The 26,394-nt window shown below is 41.7% G+C and overlaps 2 protein-coding genes across 4 annotated transcripts in view; one reads left to right on the forward strand and one right to left on the reverse strand.

Moving 5' to 3' along the window:
- Positions 1–8,686: 8,686 nt before the first annotated feature.
- LOC132210902 (ubiquinol-cytochrome-c reductase complex assembly factor 4) lies at positions 8,687–16,998 on the reverse strand. Its single transcript, XM_059654005.1, has 2 exons — positions 16,774–16,998; positions 8,687–10,784 (listed from the first exon to the last, which is right to left on the reverse strand). Exons 1-2 carry the CDS (start codon positions 16,878–16,880, stop codon positions 10,406–10,408), a joined length of 486 nt encoding a protein of 161 aa, XP_059509988.1. The 5' UTR covers positions 16,881–16,998; the 3' UTR covers positions 8,687–10,405.
- An 838-nt stretch (positions 16,999–17,836) lies between these two features.
- top3a (DNA topoisomerase III alpha) overlaps positions 17,837–26,394 on the forward strand; it is a 34,566-nt gene continuing 26,008 nt past the window's right edge. Inside the window, exons 1-2 of one of the 3 annotated variants that reach the window (XM_059654004.1) lie at positions 17,837–17,968; positions 26,001–26,060. In XM_059654004.1, the coding sequence (XP_059509987.1) occupies positions 17,873–17,968; positions 26,001–26,060 (156 nt within the window). In that variant the 5' untranslated portion in view covers positions 17,837–17,872. Of the gene's footprint in view, positions 18,391–26,000; positions 26,061–26,394 lie in introns of all 3 variants that reach the window. The other 2 variants (XM_048551997.2, XM_048551998.2) reach the window with 2 other exon arrangements.

Genomic DNA, 26,394 nt, shown 5'->3' on the forward strand with positions numbered 1-26,394 from the left:
ACAATTGGAAGTATAATTCCAAACTTTACATGTATCAGGTTTCATGTGTAGAAAGTTCAGCTGCTTTTGAATTTAGTGCTGCTCAGAATGGCCCCATTCCTTTGTATTTTAAATTTTGCAAACCATCATCACCTCTAATCTTAAACTTTCACTGTACAGTTAGCTTCCAGGATTTTTATTTAGGATAACTATGTAGTGAATACAGAGCCTTCTGCTTCAGTTTCTAATCAATAGGTGACACCTAGTCTCCAGGTAAGGGATTGCCCTGAGGTAACAGTCAAATCAGCTAACCCAACTGGTTTAAAATTTAGAGCTAACATTTCAGTCATTCATGTCAGTGTTAGATATCTTCCATTTTTAACCATATGGGGAATTGTTCTGCTTCAAGATTAAGAGCTTCAATGTTTTTTTCAGCAATATTGGAGTTCTGTATTACTAACTAACAACTGAATATTGCACAGTACTGTCACATCTCAATGAAGCAACATGTGTGCAAGTATAGATGAATAAAGATAGTAGCTTAAGTAGAGGCTCATTTCTTAACCCATTTGAAGCCCTGGAAGATTAAGCTTTCTAGAGGATCCATTGAACTTAGTTTCTCTACCATAAAGATAGAGGTGTTAGGTAGGTAGTTTTAAGGATAGCAGAAGAAAGTGTTTTATTGTTTTCAAATGCTTAAACAAGCTCATGTACTTTGTTCTCAAAGATAATTGAGGATCCAGTCAGAGCACTTAAGGTTTGAGGTAGACTTAGAACAGACAAGATCAGAATCGCAGGGCATAAATAACAAGTCACTGATACTTTGAAATACTGAAGTAATGAGAAATTTTTACCTGGTGCACCTCCTGGATTCAAGCAGTAAAGAGAGCTGTTATCACACATATGTAGAGATGGGATTTAAACTGATTTCCTGACCTAGTGGTGGGGACTTTGTGGACCATGACAGCTCCTCAATCCCAAGGTAAGTGAGAAGTTGCATAGTTTATCCAGCTTTGCCTTGAATGGGAAAGGAATAGAGGGATGAAAAAACTGAGATAAGACCCAGAGGCTTATAACGGGGAAACAGATTTTTTTCAGCCCAACATAACTGGATTGCCCAGATTTCACAACTAATCTAGTCCTGATTCCATCTGTGTATCTGTTTAAACATTTCTTAAATGACAAACTTGTATTTGGTTCTACTATTACCTCTGGCATCCTATTCCCAACCATTCTCTTGGCGGGGAAAAAAATTGTCCCTCTGGACCCCTTTTGTATCTCTTTCCCTCTCACTTTAAACCCATAGCCTCTAGTTATAGACTCCTCATAGCTGTTGGCTATCTGTACCCCTCATGTTTTTATAAACTTCTGTAAGGCTACCCCCTTGGTCTTGAATGCTATGAGGGGGGCGAGAGGGAGGAGAAAAATGTCTCAACCAGTCCTGTTTCACCTTCATACTCAAGTGTTTCAGTCCAGGTAACATTCCAATAAGTATCTTCTGCTGTCTTTTGAGTTAATAATATTCTTTCTAGAATAGGACAACCAGAACTGAACGCAATACTCCAAATATGGCCTTACCAATGTCTTGCACAGCTACACCAAGATATCTCAATTCCTATACTAAGTGCTCCCATTAATGAAAGCAAGCATGCCAAAAGCTGCCTTCAGCACCCTGTCTACCTCTGACTCCACTTTAAAGAAGCTATGAACCTGTACAGCTGGATCTCTTTGGTTTTTATAACACCCACCAAGGCCTACCATTGTGTAAATCCTGCCCTGGGTTGACCCACCAAACTGTGACACTTTGCATTTATCTAAATTAAATTCTATCTGCCATCCGACTGGCTCAGTTGATCAAGATCTCACTTATAATCCTAGATAACCTTCACTGTCCACAGTACCACCAACATTGGTGTCATCTGCAAACATATGAACCATCCCTCCTAGATTCTCATCCAAATTATTTATATAAATAACAAATAACAGTGGACCCAGCACTGAGCCCTATTGCGCACTACAAGTCACAGGCCTCCAGTTTGAAAAACAATGCTCTACCACCACTCTGTATTGTACCCACAAGCTAATTTTGGATCTAATTGGTTAGCTGTCACTGGATCCCATGAGATTTGATCTTACTCAACAATGGACCATGCAGTATCTTGTCAAAGACTTCTCTGAAGTCCATGCACTGCACTTCCCTCATCCACATTTCAGATCACCCCTTTAAAACCTCAAATTCATGAGACACTATTTCTCATGCACAAAGCCGTACTGTCACAAATGTTTTGCTAACATTCTACGTAGTGGCTCAGCGGTTAGCACTGCTGCCACACCGCCAGGGACCTGGGTTTGATTCCCCTTCAACCAACTGTTGTGGAATTTGCATATTCTCCCCATGTCTGCTTGGGTTTTCAAGATGTGCACGCTCGGAGAATTGGCCACGCTAAATTTCCCGTAGTGTTCAGAAATATGTAGATAAGAAGGATTATAGGGGAATGGGTCTGGGTGGGATGCCCTGAGGTTTGGTGTGGACCTGTTGGGCTGAAGGGCCTGTTTCTGCACTGTAGGGATTCTATGAAATCATTGAATCACAATACGGTTGATACAAGACTGAATTTCATGTACTTACCTTTGCTGTCTGTAGCTTAATATCATAAAACTTATAGCGTAAAAGGAGACCAATCTGCCTATTATATCTGTGATAATGGGAACTGCAGGTGCTGGAGAATCCAAGATAACAAAGTGTGGAGCTGGATGAACACAGCAGGCCAAGCAGCATCTCAGGAGCACAAAAGCTGACATTTCGGGCCTAGACCCTTCATCAGAGAGGGGGATGGGGGGAGGGAACTGGAATAAATAGGGAGAGAGGGGGAGGTGGACCGAAATCGGAGAAAAAAGAAGATAGGTAGAGAGTATAGGTGAGGAGGTAGGGAGGGGATACGTCAGTCCAGGGAAGACGGACAGGTCAAGGAGGGGGGATGAGGTGGTAGGTAGGAAATGGAGGTGTGGCTTGAGGTGGGAGGAAGGGATGGGTGAGAGGAAGAACAGGTTGGGAAGCGGAGACAGGCTGGGCTGGTTTTGGGATGCAGTGGGGGTAGGAGAAGGAACTGGGCTGGTTTTGGGATGCAGTGGGGGAAGGGGAGATTTTGAAGCTTGTGATGTCCACATTGATACCATTGGGCTGCAGGGTTCCCAAGCGGAATATGAGTTGCTGTTCTTGCAACCTTCAGGTGGCATCATTGTGGCACTGCAGGAGGCCCATGATGGACGCATCGTCTGAGGAACGGGAGGGGGAGTTAAAATGGTTCACAACTGGGAGGTGCAGTTGTTTGTTGCGACCCGAGCAGAGGTGTTCTGCAAAGCAGTCCCCAAGACTCCGCTTGGTTTCCCCAATGTAGAAGCCACATGGGTACAATGGATACAATATACCACATTGGCAGATGTGCAGGTGAACATCTGCTTGATATGGAAGGTCATCTTGGGGCCTGGGATAGGGGTGAGGGAGGAGGTGTGGGGGCAAGTGTAACACTTCCTGCAGTTGCAGGGGAAGGTGCTGGGTGTGGTGGGGTTGGAGGGGAGTGTGGTGCGGACAAGGGAGACGCGGAAAGAGTGGTCTCTCCGGAAGGCAGACAAGGGTGGGGATGGAAAAATGGCTTGGGTGGTGGGGTCGGATTGTAGATGGCAGAAGTGTCAGAGGATGATGCGTTGTATCCGGAGGTTGGTGGGATGGTATGTGAGAACAAGGGGTATCCTCTGGGGGCGGTTGTGGCGGGGGCAGGGTGTGAGGGATGTGTTGCGGGAAATGCGGGAGACGCGGTCAAGGGCGTTCGCGACCACTGCGGGGGGTAAGTTGCGGTCCTTGAAGAACGTGGACATCTGGGATGTGCGGGAGTGCAATGCCTCATCCTGGGAGCAGATGCGGCAGAGGCGGAGGAATTGGGAATAGGGGATGGAATTTTAGGGGTGAAATTTTAGGGATGAAGATTCCATCCCCTATTCCCAATTCCTCCGCCTCTGCCGGAATTTTAGGGGTGAAATTTTAGGGATGAAGATTCCATCCCCTATTCCCAATAGTTTTCACTTTTGAATACCATGACTTTACATGTTTCCACCATGTTCTCCGTTTGTTGCATGGAACCATTTTTCATGCTGCTGCTATTTTTGTTCAATCTGTCATCTCTTGTTCTTGATCATTTTGCAAGTTGGGAACAATTTTTTTCTTAAGTACTCTTCATTGCTCTTATGATTTTGAATACATCTATCAAATCTAATCTCCTCAGCCTTCTCTTCAAGATAAACTGCACCAATGTCTCGCATCAATCTTCATAACTAGTTTCTCATCCTTGGAATCATTTCTCTGAATGTTTTCTACATTCTCTCTAAAGCCTCATATCTGAAAGTCCAGAATCCAACAATATCCAAGCATGCTAGGCTGTACCAATGATTTATACAAGTTTAACATAAGCTGTTTGTTCTTGTCTTCTATGTCCCTAATAGTAAAGTCTAGGACAGCATTTATTGTTTTATTAACTACCAATCAACCTGTCTCATCATTTTCAATCATTCAAACACATATTCACAAAGGACCTTCTGTTCTTATTTCTTTTTAGATTGTACTCACTCTATATCATGTGTTCATCCTACCAAAATGAATTACTACACAATTTTAATGTCTTTTGTCATTTGCCTATCTGTTACACCAACTTGTCCAAATCCTTTCGCATTTCTCCATTTTCCTCACAGTTCAAAGTTTTTTAAATCATTCACATATTTTGAAAGCGTGCTATGTATAGCAAGATCTAAGTCAACATATAATTGGGAAGACAAAGGTCTCAACAATGAACGTAGATTTGTAGTGGAGATTCTTTCTCCACTCCAAAACTCATCAATTAATCACTAATATTTCGTAGCACTCAACCAGTTGTGTATCCATGTTGCTACTTTTATTCCATGAACTATATACCTTCTTGCAGGTCTATTCTGTGGCACTGCATCACATGCACCTTACCAACAGCGCTAACCTAATCAACCCTTGCTGTTATCTATTTAAAAAAAGTTGTTTGAAATTCATAATTATCTGGAATCAATTGCTATTTTTAGGAGAAAAGAAACTTCTGGGTCCCAGCCTGAAACATCAGCTTTCCTGCTCTGATCCTACCTGGCCTGCTGTGTTCTTCCAATTGCACACTGTTATTTCCAAATCTCGATCACTGTTTTCGAAGTGTTTTCCAACCTTACTCCTGAAAAATCTGATTAATAGTGTGAATAAATGTTTTTCACTTATCTGTTCACCCTAAACTCTTGAATTTTACTCAAATTGCCACTTAACCATCTAAATTCCAGGAAATATATCTCTGGTTGGGTTCTCACAGTTTAACCCTTGGAACTCATGCATCTTTCCGATGAACTTATGCTGTACTCCCTCCAAGTACAGTATATCCTTCTGAAGGTACAGCACCAAAATTGCTCAATGTACTTTAGGTATGGACAAATACAGCTAGTGTAAGAAAAGTAAGATTTTTGTGCCTTTGTATTCTAATTGCTTGAAGGCCAACATTTTATTAAACATTTGGATCATTTTCTGTACTTGTTCAAGATATTTTAACGATTTTTGTACCTGGGCTAAACCCTCTACATTAATTTGATCTATTAATATTTTGCCAGGATTTTAGATTTCCATTTGTGCTGCTTACAATACCATTTTTATTCATGACATTTCAAATGTAGATCCAAAGCATTCTTGCTCATCTACGTTGTGAATAAATATAGTTGTGGCCTGAACACAGATCCTTGCTGGACATCACCAGTCACATTCTGCCAATTTGAGTACCTGTCCATTACGCCCACACTTTGCTCTCCTACCACTCAGCTACCACATATACTTGCATGAAAATCGATGTCATGTAATGGTCAACCCCCTATTTTTGGCCAAAGAATCTTGAATTTTCTATATATCTTGTGTGAAAAATCAACTCTAGTTTTTCCAGATAACAGATCAACATTTGAGAATCAAGGTATTGTATCAATCCTGTACATAAATGTTACAATGAAGAAATAATTGGTGAGATAAGTGTCAAATATCAGAAATAAAAGCTTAAAATGTCAGTTTGAAAAACCAAAACAACAGGAGACGAGAGAAAACAAAGAGAAATGGAAAAATTTAGCGCAAAATTTTAAGACACATCAGGTAAATCAGGCACTCGTAGAATACAGTAATGCACGTAGTTGAGGTTTTGAAATTTCTTCATCAGTTCGTGTAAAAATGCCCTCCAGAAGAAAAAACAAAAAAAATACAGCAATGTTAAAACTGGAAGTTATTCAATTTGCAGAGAAGAAAAATAACCGTGGCAGCAAGAGAATTTTGTGTTTTGGAGAAACTCGAGAGACTGGAGAAAGATATCGAACCAACTTACGACAATGCCAAAACCAAAGTATGCCAACAGAAGTAAACCTAGCAATTGGCCACAACAGGAGAAAAAAAGTTGCTGAGTGGGTACTTGAAAATTGTCAAAAGGGATGTGTTAGTCACGAAGCCATCCGAATCCATGCATGAATCGAATCAAAAAAGGACGGAATTTTGCATTTTAAGGCAAGTGATGGTGCACTAAGGCATAACTTAGTAATTTAAAGCATAATTATATTTCTACTTTACTTTTTGTGACTCAACCTGGCACCAGGCAAGCAACACACCAAGAGGAATTCTCAACCGTGTTTAAAAAGATTCTGCTGTCCTCTCGAATGTTGAATCTCCTACAGCTGCCACTTGTGCTTTCCTTTTTCCTCCATCCTTCAGACATCTTCTGCTTCGAGGTGCCATTCTGGCTATCCTTCTGAATGTTTTCATTCTTAATCCCATCACTAGTTAAGTACATTGTTGAATCAGATAAGATTCTGCAAATTTTTATCCTCTATTTCACTTGGATTCCGTTTACTCCGTACATTATTTGTCACAGTAGCCCCATCCTGAATCCATTTGATATCTGGAGCAGAGTGGCAAGACGGCTTTCAGCATGCTTGCTTTCATCAGTCAGAGCAGTGAGTACAGGAATTGGGACATCTTGTTGCAGCTGTACAAGACATTGGTAAGGTCACGTTTGGAGTAGCACATGCAGTTCTGGTCGCCCTACTATAGAAAGGATATTACTAAACTAAAAAGACTGCAGAAAATACTTATTAAGATGCTACCTGGACTAAAACACTTGAGTATGGAGAGGAAGGATAGGCTGGGACTTTTTCCCCTGGAGCATAGGTGACTGAGGGGTGAATTAGAGGACTTTAAAATCATGAGGGGCATCGGTAAGTTAGATAACTGACAGCGTTCTCCCATGGTAGGACAATCTAAAACTAGAGGGCATAGGTTTAAGATGAGAGGGGAGAGGTACAAAGGGTCTAGAGGAGCAATATTTTTACACAGAGGGTAGCGAGCGTCTGGAACGGGTTACCAGAGGTAGTGGTGGAAGCAGGTACAATTTCATCATTTGAGAAACATTTAGACAGGTATGTGGATAGGACAGTTATGAAAGGAAATGGATAAAATGCAGGCAAATGGGACTAATTTAAATTGTGAAAACTAAGTGCATTGGGCAAGTTGGGTCAAAGGGCCTGTTTCTATGCTGTAAACCTTTATGACTCTAAAATTGTCCTGGGATGGATGCCTAAGAGAGGCTAGTCGGCTGTCTCTAATTCACATCCAGTTTAATGACTCTGCTGGAAACATTTTCATTAACAATGCTGATGCATTCTCTCAGGATAGTTTCACGGTCTGCAAACTCACCTATATTGCAGTTCAGACACATAATCTCTACCAAAAGTTTAGTCTATTTACTTCAATCAACTTTTTAATCTTTCTTTTTTATTCTACACTAGCATGTACTAACTACTAAGACATTTGACAAAAAGATTTAATGATAACCATCAGCAGCTGACATAAACCACTACATTTTGGCAGTTTAAGCAGCACGTCCTTCCTCCTTAGCACTAGATTCCCTACTGTTTTCACAGTTGGCAGAAACTATCCATGGGAGCAGTGATGGGGGTCACATAAAGAAAACTGCAAGGATTAAAATCTGAAATGGGCTTAATGGTGTGTTGCTGCACTGGAAATACTTTCAAACATAACAATAATGATATTATACTTAAAATGAGTGGTGTGCAATAGGTAAGAAAGCATATGAGGTCTTGAAGGGTTTAGGGCTGGATACGGAGATGAAGGAAAAGTGAGGTTGTACAGAGACATGAAAACAACGATGAGAATTTTAAAGTTGAGGACTGGGAGCTATAGAAGTCAATTTACAAAAAGAAACAGGTGATTCAAAGTAGTTGAAAGTTACAAAAAACAAACAACACAAGTTTTGGATGAATTCAAGAGGGTGGATAATTGCAGACTGGCCAGGAATATAATGGAATAAATACCAGTCCATTTCAGCAAATAGGCAAGTCTTGGAGTAAAAACATGTATGATGGTTTCAACAAAACGTTGGCAAGAGTGGAGGAGGATGTTGCAGAGGTGAAAGTAGGCTATCTTTGTGAGAGAAGCCGAAGACAATGACTTTGGCCACTCCAATATGAAGCTGGAAGAAATGTTTGCTTATCCAGGTCGGAACATCAGGCAAGGAGTCATAATCCATGCGTTTTCTGCAGAATTGCTTGAGGTAAATAAGTTAGAAGTTAGGCTGACAAAATGGGCTTTAAATCAATGAACCAGTCCAGAGATAGATTTTATTTACATATTGTATTTATCACAGAATACTGCAAAACTGGAGAAGTGTCAGACCAAACCGACATGAGTAAGAATGTGAGTTGGTTGTAGAGAAGTACATGTCAACATAACGTTTACATTCACAAAGGACAAAAAAAAGCCTCTGGTAATCGCATCATTGATCAGGCTCAAATCTTGCGCAATATCACATAATAACAAAATACATTGCTGCCAGTGGCGTTTCAGAAAGGGGTGCTATTTCTCCAGAGGCAAGTACAATCTAGGTGCTGTGCAATACAGACTGTCTCAGGTGGAAATGATTATCAGACATTTATTAGAGATCTAACAACTGAACAGTTTTTTAAAAAAATCATTTGTACCAATAATTATTTATTTTTTTCTCTGTTTAATTATGTTAACATGTATGGAATTGTACTGATAAAGGCCTGGTAAGCCGTGGTGTGACAAGATGAATTTTTAATTGTAACCCCACTTTTCACATAATACTGAGTGAGTCGAAGTGGTACGTTTGGGAAGGTGGAACAGAGAAATATTTGCATTTCATCCAATTGAACAATAGGTGGACAAAGAATTATCAACAGTGTACCTGATCTTCCACTCAAGGCCATCACATCTGATCTGATCATGTTCTCAGATGAACAAAGTACTCTTTCTGACAAAAGTCAATAGATAATATTCAGGTGTGGGACCCCAATACACAAAATAGGGACAAGATTTGAGACCAATAAAGCACTCTTACTCCAGTTGGGCATAGATCAAAAATCCAGTTCAGAATTTTAGCATCAGCATAGCTATTGTGACGCTGTCTTTACTCAATACGATATCAGGGAGTTGCAATGTTTAATGATACAGGTTTCTTACTCATGGTAGGAGTGAATTAAGAGTGCATAGATGAAGTACTGGTATGTTGGTTTGATAACAATGGCAGAATTATACTCCTGTGACAGCAGAATTCTCTGACCTATACATGTCCATTCTTCATCATTTGCCATCCATGGTCTCACCCAGAATTATCAAGTGTTAAACTTGAGGTTTAGTTTATAAATTTTCTCCCCAGCAGCTTCTCCTCCTCCCCTGAAGGTGGAAGGTGTCTGTTTGTTGACAAATTGCCAAGCAAAAACAGTTTTCCCAAGTGGTTCAAAATACCTTCTATCAATACCTAACAAAACAGGATCAAGAAATTCAACAGATATTTTTGCACAGCCCAGGGATCAACAACTGCTGCAGCTACAACAGCTTCAAATCAGGCAAGTGAAGACAGAACAGAATCAGACATAAACTATTCCTGATCTGGAAAGAATTTCAGGTGTTTCTGCTAGACCTATACTGTTGAGAAACCATGATGTTATACAGGTGGCCTAACTCTTAATCTTTCGCCAATACTTTAGTGGGAAGGCAGTGGAGGTTGGCTCACCTTCAAATCCTGCTTTTGATTTAATCCTAGAATGTGCTGCAATGATTCAATCAAGTTTGACCTGGCACAAGCATATACCAATTAACTTTTTAAATACTCCAGTTAGATCAACTGTTCTTTATCCTCTGCTCAAACCATTTTGAATGTGCAGCAAAGTATTTGTCTACTAGTGTGGGAGACTTTCATTGTTCATTTGCTATAAATTGATGAAAGGTCCTTGATATGATCAGTTGACAGTTGTTCTCTCCACAGAAGCTGCCAAACCTCCCGAGAAGTTCCAGAATTTCCTGCTTTTATTTGAAGATTCCAGGATCAGCAGTATTTTGGTTTTGTGCTACGTTTCTTTGTTTGGTGTGTTCTTTTGGTTCAGGTGTGAGCTGTTTGAATTCAGATAAATGGTCAAGCAATGTACGTTCCAGTATTTCATCAACTTCAGTTTCTTCCCGCAGGAAGCACCAGAGTAAAAATGCAATCCCAGCAAGACTCAGAGGAAGAACCTTCCACCACGGGTTTTGGTAATCACTGCCCATTGACTTCCCAACTGTCCAAATACGGTGACTTGCCTTACTGGTGCTAAATTTTACAGGTCCATCACCGTCTTTGTTATTGTTTGGCCAAGACTCCTGGTCACCTGGAGTTGTAGAGAAGGAAACTTTTGCTTCATTGTTGTTCCTAAGAAAAGATCTCACAGTTAGTCAGGAGTGATCAGAAGCTGTAGCTTAGACTATACCAGAATCTTGTTCATTGCTGCCTCTTCTCCTAAAAGTGGATTTAAAATTCAATCTCAAATCAATAAATCAGACACAAAGCTCCATGCTGGCTGGCAGGATCAGGCCGGATTAAAATGAGAAATGAGGGAAGAAGTTGGATTTTGACCCAAGGTGGTGTGTTGCTTTCCTGATGCCAGGGTCAGAGGTATCACTGAATGGCTGAAGAGCATTCTGAAGGGGGATGGCACACAGACTATGAAGGTGATATATATTGATGTCAACAAAATAGGCAGAAGAGGTGGTGAGGTCCTGCAAGCAGAATTGAGAGAGCTAGGTAGAAGATAAAAGAAGAGGACCTAAAGTAATTTTTCGATTACTTCCAGTGCCATGTGCTGATGAATATAGAAACAGGAAGATAGTACAGATGATTATGTGGCTGGCAAAGTGGTGCAGGAGGGAGGGCTTCAGACCTCTGAGACATTGGGATCTTTTTGGGGCATGATGGGACCTGTACAACATGGACAATTTGTACCCGAATCAGAATAGAACCAGCATTGTTGGGAAGAGGTTTGCTAGTGTTGTTGGGAAGACTTTAAACTAACTTGGCACCGGGGTAAGATGCTTCGAGACATTTCAGCAGGGGGATGAATGGCCAAAATTAGACAAAAAGGGAGCAAGAGGCATAGAAATTATAAGCTAGTCAAAGCACAAGGGAGTTTGGTAAGGGTGGATGATATTTATTTTAATGTAAAGAGTCTGACAAACAGGGCAGATGGGTTGAGGACACAAATTAAAACATGGGGGTTGCAGTATGATGTATTTGCTATCAGCAGAACATGGCTGAGAAAGGGCCAAGACTGGCAGCTCAATACTTCTGCATACAGAGTCTTCAGACAAGGTAGGGAAGGAACAAAAGAGAAAGAATGTGACAACATTGATCAGGGAATCAACTGCAGAAGGGATAACATCTTAGAAATCCCCTCATACAAACCCATATGGGTAGAACTTTAAAAACAAAAAAAAAAGATCAAGCACATCACTGGCAGGGTACAAGAAATAGATAGGTATACAAATTTCAGAGATACATGAGCGTATAGGGTACTGGCAGAAACAGATTTCGACTTTGCCAACATTAACTAAGGTAGTCGCCTAGTGGGAGTGGAATTCTTAGGAGAGCTTTTTAAGCCAGAATGTTGAAGGCCCTACAAGACATGGCATGTCCTAGATTTAATTTTAGGTACTGAAGCTAGGGAAGTGGTTGAAGTATCAGTGGGGCACCATTAGATTCAACATTATTAATGAAAAGGACAACTGTGGGCCTGAAATCAAAGTTCTTAACTGGGAGAAGGGCAAATTTGAAAGATAAGGTGTGATTTGGTCACTGTGTACTGGGAACAGATACTTTTAGGTAAATGTGTTCTAGCTGAGGGATGCATTCAAGTAAATCATGTTCCAATAAAGACAAAGAATGGGACAACCACATTGTGTGAACATGGATATCAAGACATATACAGGATTCACTAAAGAGAAAAAAAGGAAGGTTATGGCAGATACTGAGGGCTCAAAGCAGCAGATGCCCTAGAGGACTACAGAATGTGCACAGGGAAAACTTAAAAGGCAATTTGGAGAGCAAAAAGGGGGCATTAAAGAATGATAGCAAATAAAAGAAAGTAAAACTCTAAGTTATAAGTGCAGCAAGGGTAAAAGGACACAGAAACAGAAGTTGTTGGGAAAGTTCAGCAGATCTGGCAGCATCTGTGAAGAAGAAAATCAGGGATAATGTTCCGGGTTCAGTGGCCCTTCCTCAGAAATGATGATAAAGGGTAGAACGATCATTAGATAAATTGGGTCCATTAAAGAGTACAGAAGTAACATGTGTATGGAGCCAGAGGACACACGTAAGGTTCTGAATGAATACACTATCAGTGTTCACTCGTGAGTATGATATGGATATAGAAATCAGGGACAAGGATTGTGATTTACGTAAAATAAATTAGCATTGACAGAGAAGGGATTCGAGTGGTCTAGCAGGCTTAAAAATACATAAATCTTCAAGGCCAGATGAAATGTATCATAGGCTGTTGAGTGAAGCAAGGGAGGAAATAGTAGGGACACTGGTGATTGATTTTCAATTCTTCCCTGGTCATAGGAGAGGCGTGAGAAAACTGAAGTGGAGCCAATGTGGTTCCCTTATTCAAGGGAGCAAGGGATAATCAGGAAACTGCAAGCCAGTCATTCTAACCTCAATATTGGGGGACCTTTTAGAAACAACTTTGAAGGACAGAGTTAATCTGCACTTGGAGAGGCAAGGATTAATCAAGAATACTCAGCATGGTTTTCTTAAGGGGAGGTCGTATCTGACCATTTGATTAAAAGAGGTAACCATGTGTGTACATGAGGGCAATCCATCAGGTGTAGTCTGCTTGGGCTTTGGCAAGGCTTTTGATAAGGTCCCACATGACAGACTGATAGTGAAGACAAGAGCCCGTAGAATCCAAGGAACTTTTGCAAATTAGATCCAGAATTGGCCGAGTGGCTGGAAACATAACGTGAGATTCAAGGGGTGTTTTTGCGATTGGAAGTCCATGTCCAGTTGGGTTCCATAAGAATCAGCGTGGGGGCACTTGCTGTTTGTTGTAAAAATGAACGATTTGGCCTTGAACATAGGAATATTGATCAATAAGTTCCTGAATGATACAAAAATCAGTGGGATAGTAAATAGTGAGGATAACCTTAGCTTACAGGAGAATATAGATAGGTTGGTCCGATGGGCTGATTACTGGCAAATATAATTCAAACTAGATAAGTGTGAGACGAAGCACATGGGCAGGACAAACAAGTCAAGGAATATATGACAAAATAGATATGAATCAGAGAGACCTTGGCGTGCATGGTCCCTTAAGATAGTCTGACAGGTAGATAAAGTCGTTAAAAAGGAATATGGGAAACTTGCCTTTATTAGCCAAGACACTGAGTTGATGAGCAGGGAGGCGATGTTGAAATTTTATGAAGAGTTTGCTTGGCCACACCTAGAGTGGTGTGTTCAATTCTGGAATCCAAATTACAGGAAGCATGTAATTGCACTGGATAGGGTACAGAGATTTACCCGGATGTAGCCTAGGCTGGAGTGTTTTATGGAATTAGAATAGTTAAGTAGAGATAGCAAGAACTGCTGATGCTGGAGTCAGAGATAACACAGTGTGGAGCTGGAGGAACACAGCAGGCCTGACAGCAGAGGAGCAGGAAAGCTGACATTTCGAGTCAGGATCCTTCTTCAGAAATTGGGGAGGGGGAAGGGAGCTCTGAAACAATTAGAGAGAGGAGGGGTGGGGCTGGGGAAAGTAAGTGGAATGGTGATAAGTGAGTGCAAGTAGGCAGTGGTGGCGATTGGTCAGTGAGGTGGGAGGACCGGATAGGTGGGAGAGAAGACAGATAGGTCAAAGAGGCGGGGATGAAAGGGAGATAACAGTGTAGAGCTGGATGAACACAGCAGGCCAAGCAGCATCTTAAGAGCACAAAAGCTGACATTTCGGGCCTAGACCCTTCATCAGAAAAAGGAAGGGTTGGTCACGGGATGAGGCCAGGGGTGGGGAGATTTTCAAACTAGTAAAGTCCACATTGAGACCATTGGGTTGTTGGCTCCCAAGGCAGAATGACTTGTTCTTGATTGGTGCAGATTCAACAGGCTGTAAACCTCAGGCTGTAACCTCTCAAGCCTATTCCATCACCATTCAATAAGATCGTGGCTGGGTTTCTAGTTCAGTACCCAATCAACATCCAATCCCAATATCCCTGGGAAACCATCATGTACTAAAATCTGTCTCAGTCTTGAGTTTACGAACTGATTGACCTACTACAAACTTTTGAGGCAGAGAATTCCAATGATTTATCCTCTGACTGAAAAAAAAAACTCCTCTCAGTTTGAAGTCTTTATCCTGATACCATAGTTTAAGACGTCCCAACCAGTCAGAACAGCCTTTCCATACTTATAATGTCAAGTCTTTCAAGAATGTTACATGTTACAATCAGATAACCTTTTCATTCTTTTAAATTCAAGGAATCCATTCTATTTATTCTCTCTCAATCTGTCCTTTACTCCCAGGAAGTATGTCTTCCAAGGCAATTATATCCTTCCTTAGAAGACAGGACTATAATGGTATAATGTCCTTTTAGGACTGGTTTCATCAAATTCCCTTATATAGTTGCAGAAAGACCTTGCTGCTCTTAAACCCCTACCTTCTTGAATGACTGAAGTTTGCCAGTCTCCCAACACAAATTACTGAAGATTAAATGATAGTTATTTGATTATGGCCCAGGCAAGTAGCTGATACATACAGACAGTACTTCAGCAATGATCTTTGTTGTCAATAATTGCATAATTAATTGAAAATAGCATATTTACATTGGAACAACTTCACAAAACTACCTATCTTCAGATGCATTGTCAGCATTTAAAGCTTTTGCTATAGTTCTCCTTAGCCACGTTTTCTGATGATACTTACGTCATATTATCAAAAAGCTATGATTCCACCTTAATTTAATTCAACAAAAATTATCCTGCTAAACAGAGAATCCAAGTGGGCCCATTGTTGACCACTTTCTATGAATAATTATGAAGTGACCAAAAAAACTCTCTGCAGCTTGCATTTCAAACACCAACTCTGCAATTATGATTATGAATTAAGTTAATGAAGCTACATTAACTTCAAAATTTTAAAAGTTGCCCCATTCCAATCAATACACAGCAGGAGCAGCTCCAGGGAAGTTTTTGGGTATGCTAAATTATCCACAGACAAAACAGTCCAAATTTTAGACCAAGATAGATCTCCCATTGATCCAGGTTTGGTTTTAAAACACACTGATTCTATCTTCCCTGTTACCATCAGAAATTTATTTTAAAATTTCTATCTCTATACAAGCGAAAAATACTCAAACCACCTCCTCCAATCCCGCCTACAACTTCATTACGGTGAGATCAAGACTCATTTCACCGTCTCTCATTTGAAATGACTTTCCCTAAGCATTTCAACACTTCGAAAACGTTTAAGCCTGTCTTCCTGCCTACATGGGGCCAGGTCTTTGAAAATCCCTGCAATATTCGCAGTTACTGACAGGAGATCGACTCGGACTTGGCAATGAGGCATTTTTTTATGTCAACGGGATCTTCCCGAGTTCTCTACATCATACAAAAGCAGCACTGCTTGAGATGAGAGATAATGGGAACTGCAGATGCTGGAGAATCCGAGATAACAAAGTGTGAAGCTGGATGAACACAGCAGGCCAAGCAGCATCTCAGGAGCACAAAAGCTGACGTTTCGGGCCTAGACCCATCAGAGAGCTTGAGAGGTTCAGCTTGTCGATTTTCAATCGCTAAACTCACGATAAAAACTGTTTTGAAAAGGGGAACAGCGGCTAAGACGACAGAGGAACGAGCTTTTACCCAAATTGCATCCCAAGGTCTAGGTTAACCTCATGACGCTTCGTTGCGACAAAATCAAGTAATCGTTCAATTTAAGCAGTGTTTTAACTAAACCAATTAAGCCAACTAGTATTAAATTCGAAATTCCTAACTATGAACTGAACCTAATTTGGAATTTGTACAAGAACAAATTCATCAAGCGGAACCTATAGAGTGACCAAAGTTAAATTTTCAAGTTAATGACCTTTCATCAAAACGTTCGTTTTCTTGATACGTTACCTGTTTGCCTCCACAAATGTTAAATAAACTGCACAGTTTTGCCAACTTTTCTGTTATTCTTTCAGATTTACAGACGCAGCACTTTATTTTTAGACTTTCTACTGTGTAAGGGTCACGGCCAAGATCCTGGAGTTCACTTTAACTGAGTGATTGGGAGCCACATGAAGCCCCCGTAGACACCGATGCCGCGCCTCCCCAACCCAAACTTGCAACACCGGCGCCGAACGTTCCCAAAAGCCTATAATTAACGCACCTCTGTCCCAAGAAGCCAGTAAAAGTCGGCCTGAAGAAGTGGTGTGTTGAGGGTGAAGGAATTTTAAGAGCTCTTACAAGGCCCACACCAGCCAACATCATCCTCATCCCCACGATAACGCACACGAAACACAAGCTTCGTCCTTCCCCAGTAATCAGTGCATCAGCCCGGCACCACCCCACAGAACCCAGTCCGCCTGCCTAGCACTCCCTCCAGCAAACAGTCGGTCTGGTTAAAGGTTCCGCCTGATACAACAAGAACGTATCGACACAACGCAGAATAACTACGAACACGGTCAAACTATAATTATTTTGATTTATAACCAGTTCTCCGAACAGGAAATCTCCATTTAAGAATTTTGAAATCGTTTGCGAATTTATCTAAATATCTGTTTTCATTCCCTTGTCATCAGCATAAATACCACTTTTTCCTACATGCTATCAGTAGAGAAAAAGGATCACTGGACTCGAACAGCGGCTCCACGGATGCTGCCAGAACTGCTGTAATTCTCCAGTAAATACCTATTTTTGTTTCAGATTGCAAATATCCGCAGTTCCTTTTAATCCCAAATAGTTATGAAAAACACAAACATCATGTTGAAGTAAAAGGAACAATCAGTGAGAAGCGACATAAAATGAACTGGAATGAAAGACCAAAGCCCCACGGATGTAGTAAATCAAAGATAGTAGGAACTGCAGATGCTGGAGAATCTGAGATAATGTGTAGAGCTGGATGAACACAGGATCTAGGGTCTGAAGAAGGGTCTAGGTCCGAAACGTCAGCTTTCCTGCTCCTCTGATGCTGCTTGGCCTGCTGTGTTCATCCAGCTCTACACCTTGTAGTAACTCGGATTTTCTTTTTTAAAAAAAATGACAGAAACATACTACAGATCTGGCAGTACTTGGACAAGAATAACTTTTAAACCTGTGACAATTGAACCGTTTCAGAGATAGTAGGAACTGCAGATGCTGGAGAATCTGAGATAACAAGGTGTAAAGCTGGTTTAATACATGCTGGACCTGCTCTGTTCGTCCGGCTCCACAATTGAACCGTTAACGTCTGTGCGAGCGGGTGCCTGCGCTGCCCCGTGTCGGTACGCATGCGCCTGTTTGGTATCGGGAATGGCGCTAACTTGGTGCGGGAGGGCGCCATGGTGATGGGATACATGCCAGCGACTCGGCCTGACTCTAGCTCGGTATGAAATCGGTGTTCAGCAGGACGATGAGCGGCGCGGTGGGACGGCTGCTGCAGGCCCGCCAAATCTTATGTGTAGCTGAAAAAAACGACGCGGCCAAAAGCATCGCGGAGATCATGTCGGGCGGCCGCTTCCGAAGGGTGAGAGGGAAAAACGCAAATTTTGAGTGAAATCCGTCGAATATAAGATGCAACACTTGTGGAGGAAAAGGCTCCCTACCTATCAATATAAGTCAAAGAATGCTGGAGATCTGAAACAAAAACAGGAATTGCTGGAGAAACTCAACGGGTCTGGCAATGTCCGTGGAGTCAGAAACAGAGTTAACTTTTCGTGTTCAGTGAATCTTCTTCAGACTCCTAGTTTCTCCATCAAGTTTTTGTTTTATTCTAAACTAACAATTCTGGCCCGTTACGAGGTTGAAGGTACCAACTCTATCTAGAAACAGAGATAATGGGAACTGCAGATGCTGGAGAATTCCAAGATAATAAAATGTGAGGCTGGATGAACACAGCAGGCCAAGCAGCATCTCAGGAGCACAAAAGCTGACGTTTCGGGCCTAGACCCTTCATCAGAGAGGGGGATGGTGTGAGGGTTCTGGAATAAATAGGGAGAGAGGGGGAGGCGGACCGAAGATGGAGAGTAAAGAAGATAGGTGGAGAGAGTACAGGTGGGGAGGTAGGGAGGGGATAGGTCAGTCCAGGGAAGACGGACAGGTCAAGGAGGTGGGATGAGGTTAGTAGGTAGCTGGGGGTGCGGCTTGGTGTGGGAGGAAGGGATGGGTGAGAGGAAGAACCGGTAAGGGAGGCAGAGACAGGTTGGACTGGCTTTGGGATGCAGTGGGTGGGGGGGAAGAGCTGGGCTGGTTGTGTGGTGCAGTGGGGGGAGGGGACGAACTGGGCTGGTTTAGGGATGCAGTAGGGGAAGGGGAGATTTTGAAACTGGTGAAGTCCACATTGATACCGTATGGCTGCAGGGTTCCCAGGCGGAATACGAGTTGCTGTTCCTGCAACCTTCAGGTGGCATCATTGTGGCAGTGCAGGAGGCCCATGATGGACATATCATCTAGAGAATGGGAGGGGGAGTGGAAATGGTTTGCGACTGGGAGTTGCAGTTGTTTGTTGCGAACTGAGCGGAGGTGTTCTGCAAAGCGGTCTCCAAGCCTCCGCTTGGTTTCCCCAATGTAGAGGAAGCCGCACCGGGTACAATGGATGCAGTATCTAGAAACAGTCCTGATTTGTACTTTTAATTTAATTGCCACCTTTTCAAAAACGTTTCCTTTGAAATCTCGTGACCCTTCATTATAACTTCTGAATAACTAGTAATACATAACTGCCCATGCCATTTTGCTACATTTTGGCAATTCTATCACCTCATCTACTCTCGTGCTAGCCACATTGTCAACTGTGACTAATTTGGTGGCATTCTTCTTTCTGAGTCTCAAGGTTCTGGGTTTGAGTCTCATTTGTCAAACAAAAAAATCAAGGCTGACAATACCGAAGGAATCTGCAGTGTTGGGAGTTTCATGTTGTCTTTTATATGAGATATTAAACTGCATCTCCACCTACTTACACTGGCAGATGTATTTTTTTTTAAATTTCATGGCACTATTTTGAAGGGCAGTAAGTAAATTAATCCTGGTGACCTGGCCAATATTTACCCTTACAAAAAGATGCTCAGTGCAGCTGCCGAGCTGGTTTGTTGTTTCGCAGACGTTTCGTTACCATGCTGGGTAACCTCAATGCTACGCTCAGGATGTTACCCAACAGGTAACGAAACACCTGTGAAACAACAAACCAGCTCAGCCAGCCAACCAGCCTCAACATTGAAGCTACAAATCTACTCCAAAGCCTTGAAGTATATCCTTGTGAGAAGGATCAATAGGGAAACCAAAGCCAGAACTCCCTGGTCATGTAGCTCATATAGAATAAGGTGAAGCAGGAAAAGTGTGTGAAGACAGATGCTAAGTTGATAATAAAAAAAGAACCTGACTGGGAATATCATTTCACATCTGAACATTCTACAGTGAGAAAGGCAAAGAGTGAGGAGGCGAGTAGCAACATATAAATGAATCCAACAGTGACCTCTTAGTGTGTAAATACTAAAATAATGGTGAAGTAATTTTTGGGGATAGATCAAGCAATAGCAAGTAAAATTGAATGAAAGACCTGCATTTATTTAGCACTTTTCTTGGTCATCAGTCTTTACAGCCAGTGAGTAGTCACTGTTGTAATGAAAGGAAAGGGATTGCCGCATGGAGACAGAGGGCATGGCCAAGGTATGAGCGTAAATTTTTTATTTACCAACACCTACGTGATCAGGAGTGTGCCAGTCGATCAAATATTCTGGATAAACAAGAGGTCCACAGAATCCATGTAAAAGCACATACTAAGTAATAGGAATGTATTACAGGGAGTATTCACATCACTGTCATACTTTATTTACAGCAGAAATTACTCAAATAATAATGCATCTTTGCCTTAAACAAAACTTACTGCCAAAGAGAGCCTGCTCACTTGCACCCTCAACTCAACTCAGACGTTCTGGTAGATTGTGATATTTGAGGAGAAATTGACTCAATTGAATTAACTGTTGATATTTTGTGTATGTAGCCATTCAATTGAACAAGTATAATTACATTGAAGTAAATAAATTTTAAAAATCTGTACTAATTAGAATAGTAGAGTAAACTTTGCAGTATTTGACGTAGATAATTTTAGCTGGTTTACCAAGAAAAGAGGTTCATTATTTGTTAGTTAAAACAAATGTTGCTGTAAATAAGTACTTTGTATCCAGCTTTACCAGAGAACAAGATGCTGCTGAAGTTTCAGTGAAAAAGAACGTAATTGAGAATATTGGGAATATTGATGACGAGGTATTAGGGAGGCTGATTGTACATAAAATTTATATGTTACCAGAATTGTATGGGTTATGCATAACCATAAGGAGGGAAGTGTGGGAGGCAGTTGTGGATGTACTGATCTTCTGATTTTTCCCTGGAAGTTGGGATCAGATGACTGGAGAATTTCGCATGTTACATCAATTAAAAACTTCACAATATATTAATAGTATTTGAGAACTTAAGTTCCAAGGTGGAGGAAGAATAGATTTTATTTTTAGTTCTGTGAAGATGAGACTTTATTTTAACAAGCTTGGATCTTGAGCATGAGTTCAAAAAGCATTTACAAGAAGCCATGTGATTTCAGCTAAATGATCAGCAAATCGCTTGGGAGACAATTGCTGGGATGTTTGAGGCTTGGAGGTTTATGACCCGGAGAGACTGAGTAGATCTGAAGCAGATTCATACTGGAAGAAGAGATCCATTAGAGCAGAAATGCTGGAACAAAAATAGAAATTACTGGAAGTTCAGCAGGTCTGGCAGCATCTGTGAAGAAAAAGAATCATAATTAATGTTTTGGGTCTTGTAACCCTTCCTCAGAACTGATGGCAGCAGGGAAAATGTTGATTTATAGGCAGCAAATAGAGAGGGAGAATGGGTTATGGAATAAATGATAGGGTAGAGCCCAAAGAGAGAGAAGAGCAGTTGGATAGACAAAGGAGTTGATAACAATCTGGCTAGGAGGGTGAATAGTTGTTAATGGGGACTGTTAGTGAGTAACAATGGGTAGTGTGGTAATGGCAGGCTATGTGATATCAAGGCCTGGAGTGTGAGGTAGGAGGCTAGGACATGGGAGAGTTTAGGCACAAAAATTATTGAACTCTTGAGTTGAGAGGGCTGCAGGGTTCCCAAGCGGAAAATGAGTTGTTGTTCTTCTAGCTTGTGTTGAGATTTGCTGGAACACTGCAGCAAGCCAGAGGCAGAGGTGTTGGCCAGGGAACAGGGTGCTGCATTAAAGTGTCAGGCAACAGGTAGCTCAGGGTCTTTTTGGCAAGCAGAACGTAGATATTCTGTGAAGCGATCACCCAGTCTTCACTTCACTTCCTCAATATAGAGGAGAGTGTGAGTAACAAATACAGTAGACTGGACTCTGGGAAGTGCAGGTCTGGAAGGTATGTTTGGGCCCTTAGATAGTGGGGAGGGAGGAGATAAATGTGCAGGGGAAGCTGCCGTGGGGCTGTGGGGATGTGTTGGGGATGAAGAAGAGTGGACCAGGGTGCCCCGGAGGGAATGGCCCCTGCGGAAAGTGGACAAGGGAGGGGAGGGGAATATGTGTCTGGAGGTGGCGGAAGTGGCATCTGATGATCTACTGGATGTGGATGCTGATGGGATGGTAGATAAGGACAAGGGAAGCCCTACTTCTGTTGCATGAGGAAAGAGAAGGGGTGAGGGTGGAAGTGCAGGAGATGGGTCAGATCTGTTGAGGGCCCTGTCAGCAACGGTTGAGGAAGAAAGTGGATATTTTGGAGGCTCCCTTATCAAAATTTGCCTCATCTGAACATATGCGATGGAGAGAACAGGATGGAGTCTTTACAGGTAGCAGGGTGTGAGGACGTATTGTCCAGGTAGTGTAGGAGTCAGTGGGTTTATAGTGGATGTTAGTGGCCAGTCTATCCCCAGAAATGGAAATGGAGATGTTGAGGAAGGGAAAGGAGGAGTCAGAGATAGACCAGGTGAAAGTGAGGGCAGGGTGGAAATTGGAAGCAAAATCAATGAACTTTTCCAATTCTGTACAAGTGAGGGAAGCAGCACCGATAATATCATCGGCATAACTGGGGCCCATCCGGGTACCTGTGGCCACCCCTCTGACCCAAAGAAAATGAGACGAGTTAAAAGAGAGGAGTTGTTGACGATGTGGACAAGTAGAAATGCTGTTATTAGCAGTCTCCAAGCAACCAGAGCTGTGAAATAGCTCTGAATTTCAAAAGGTTGTGTTTGAGGAAGTCATCCAACTAGGACGTTGAAGTTACAAGTTTAGGGAATCTTTGTTAAGGAATGAGTGAGTTAAGTTAGCAGTTCATTTTATGATTTCGGAGAGAGTCGTTAACCAAAGAAAATGTGCTTTCAGTCGATGTTGGAGATTTGTAAGTAGGAAACTGATTTCAGTTATTCCAGCTGAGCAGGAAGCTTTAACATGGAAATAGGGGTTAGTCTTCACTTTAATTCCTGTAAATGTATTGCTGAAGTCAAAGAGACAACCTTTGTTTGTGATATTTGTAATTGTTCTCAGTTGTTGTCTCATGTATAGTTCATGCTTTTATTTATTTAATGTCATTTTGTTAATAATACAATGATAGCCTCACATGAATACGCCTCAGTGGCTGATCTTCATCGTAAACAAAAGAAAAAATAAAATTTCTGGTATGTCAGGCTAGGTTTTGTTCTAGAATCTGACTCGTTCACTGTTACCATCACCTGGGATTGATACACTCTTGTTCAGGAAAGGTGCAAGGATAAATTCAGCAATTTATTTAGCCTGAATGGACAGGGTGCCTTTTGAAAAGGTAATCTGTGACAGCATTAAAAGTCACTTCAGCAAGTTTGGGTTAATTGGGAAAAGTAGTTTTCGGGCAAATTGTGTTTAATTAATTTAACTGACCTTAATAAGGATATAAAGAGGTTAGATGAAAGTAAACACTAAACAAAAAAAAACCAAAGCCCCGCAGATGATGGAAATTGGAAACAGAAACAGAAAGTGCTGGCAAAACTTAGCAGCATCTGTGGACAAAGCAGAGTTAACTTTTCGTATCCAGTGACTCTTCGTCAGAACTGATTGTCGTTAGGAAAAGATTGCTGTATATGCTGAAGAAGGTGTGGTGGTAAGGGGAAAGGAGTAAACGATAGGTGGAGATGGAGTCCAGAGAGGAACAGTTGGGTAGATGAAAAAATGGTTAAAGGTCTGTCTGAGAGAATAGGAATAGCTGCTAAAGGGAACTATTAGAAGCTGACAGTGGACTGTTTGTAATAGCAGTCCATGTGATGATAAGGCCTGGTGTACGGGAGTTGGAGTAAAGACATGGGAGAAGGTGCTCAGGCTGCAAAATTATTCAACCCAATATTGAGTCCAGGAGGCTGCAGGGTTTCCAAACTGAAGATGAGGGCTTGTTCGTCCGGCTTCTGTTGAGTTTCACTGGAGTCCTGCAGCAACCCTGAGACAGGTGTTGGCCGGAGAGCATGCTGGTATATTGAAATTGCAGGCAACTGGAAGCCCAGGGTCATTTTTGCAGACAGGACATAGATGTTCTACAAAGCATTCACCTGGTGTGCTCTTTGTCTCTCCAGTGTAGAGGAAGCCACGTTGTGAGCAGTCAGTGCAGTGGTCTAGATTGAGTGAAGTGTATCTGGTGCCATAGATAGTGAGGGGGGAGGAAGTAAACAGGCAGGTGTTACACCTTCTGTGATTGCATGGGAATGTGCAGTGGAGGTATTGGGAAATGTTGGAGGAGTGGAGGGAACTGTTCCTGTGGGAGGCTGACCAGGGAGGAGAGGAGAATATGTGCTTGGTGATGGCATCCCACCACTGAGGTGTCACTGGACTCAAAGCATTAACCCTGCTTTATCACTACAGATGTAGCCAGGCTGCACTATTTTTTCCAGCAATTTCTGTTTTTGTTGTAGATAGAGATAATGCACTTCTTTAAATACCCCTTAATTGGCTTGACAGAGGTTAAAGTCCATTGAGTGACACCATGGAAGACATTTGGCTGGGTGACAGAAAACAGAATAGCATTGCACAGTAGCTTTCAGGCAGGAGGAAGGTATATCGTAGAGTTCCTCCACAGGTTTGTACAAGAGCTACTAATATGTATTAATGACTTAGACTTCGTCATATCAGATACTGTTTCAAAATTTGTAGATGACACAGACCTCGGAAATATTGTGAATAGAAACCAGACTAGTCATAAAACTTCATTAGGACATTGAATAGTGGAATTTTTGGATGTGGCAGTTGAAATTTAATGCATAAAAGAGAGAAGTAGTACATTTTTATAGGTGAGTATAGAGATGTGAAATAAAAAAGAGTGCAAGCATGAAGGGGCACAAAATAAAATGACCTGGGAGTCCACGTGCACTAAAAGTTGAAAGTGGCAGGTAAGATTGAAAACATGGTTAAACATGCATATGTGATCCTCAGCTTTGTGAATAGAGAATACAGTACAAAAACATGATGTTGCAATGAACTTCTGTACATATGTGATTATGAATAGGCCACTCTGTTCCTGAACTGCTGATACTGGAGTCGGAGATAACACAGTGTGGATCTGGAGGAACACAGCAGGCCAGGCAGCGTCAGAGGAGCAGGAAAATTGACGTTTTAGGTTGGGACCCTTCTTCAGTCCCTTTCCTACTCCTATGATGCTGCCTGGCCTGCTGTGTTCCTCCAGCTCCACACTGTGTTATCCTTTATAACTTTTCACCCCCTTGCTTAACTAACTGCCTTAAAAATAGTCAAGGACATCTCTTCATCAAAAGGTGATTGAAGCAAGTTCTAAAGACTTGAGTTAGAAAAACTTTGCTTTGGCCTCCTCTTCAGTAACTCCCATTACATATACGTTATTCCCTTTAAGCTGAAGCTGTTATTATTTTAGCTGCTCCTGGAGGATCAGTTTCTCCAGCAGGTGTTGAAGCCACAGACACTGCTTGAATGGTCAGTTATTTATTCACTCCACTTACAGTGCTCTGTCCACCTGACTGGTTTAGCTGCATGTATTTTAAGTCAGTCAAAATGGTTCAAGTGCTACTGACATAGGAGTTTAATATCTAAATACATCATCTTGGAGATTTTGCATAGTTGGGTGATCAGCTTTTGTGGTTGATTGAAATGATGTAGCAGAGCTTTTGTCACATGTTATAGCTTTGAATGAGTGGTCTCACACAACAGTGATAACATTCCATTGGGCATTCACTTGTACAAATTGTTGGGAAACCTTACCAAACCCTATCATAAAACATTTATCATAGAGCAGTAAGGTATAGCATGGGCATTTCTGATCTGTAGTGGCCCAGGAGATGCCTCATCATATGTGGGGAAGTCCAGCACAGTGCTTTGATACCTTGATACAGTTTAATTTAGTTCAATTTCAGTAAATTTCCCAACACTGTTTGGCGTAATCCCTCTGTTTATATTTCACCTAGAGAGAAGGACTTTCAAAATTCAACAAGATCTATGAATATGAGTATCATCTGAACGGTCAGGTATGTCTTCAGATTCATAAACCTTTCTTAAAAGAACTTTAACTGAATTTCCTTATGTCTCATCCCTTTTCTCACTGTGATATGTGTTGTGAGAGGTAAGGTTTTACTGACCACTGAAATGCCTCAGAGTTGGTCTGACCAGTCACTAGGAGGGGTTACTAGGGTGACTTGCCAGGATTTTGATGTGGTGAATTGCTTCAACTATTTGTACCACTTCCTTTCCAAGCTGCTGCTGATGTTATAGTTTGGTGGCCACTACGAATGTGCCACATGTAGTGAGTGTTTTACAGGTTGTACTGTTATACTCCTGAAAGCCAGTTGGTGAAGGCTCAAA

The sequence above is a fragment of the Stegostoma tigrinum genome, chromosome 23, assembly GCF_030684315.1.
Source record: "Stegostoma tigrinum isolate sSteTig4 chromosome 23, sSteTig4.hap1, whole genome shotgun sequence".
Lineage (NCBI taxonomy): Eukaryota > Metazoa > Chordata > Chondrichthyes > Orectolobiformes > Stegostomatidae > Stegostoma > Stegostoma tigrinum.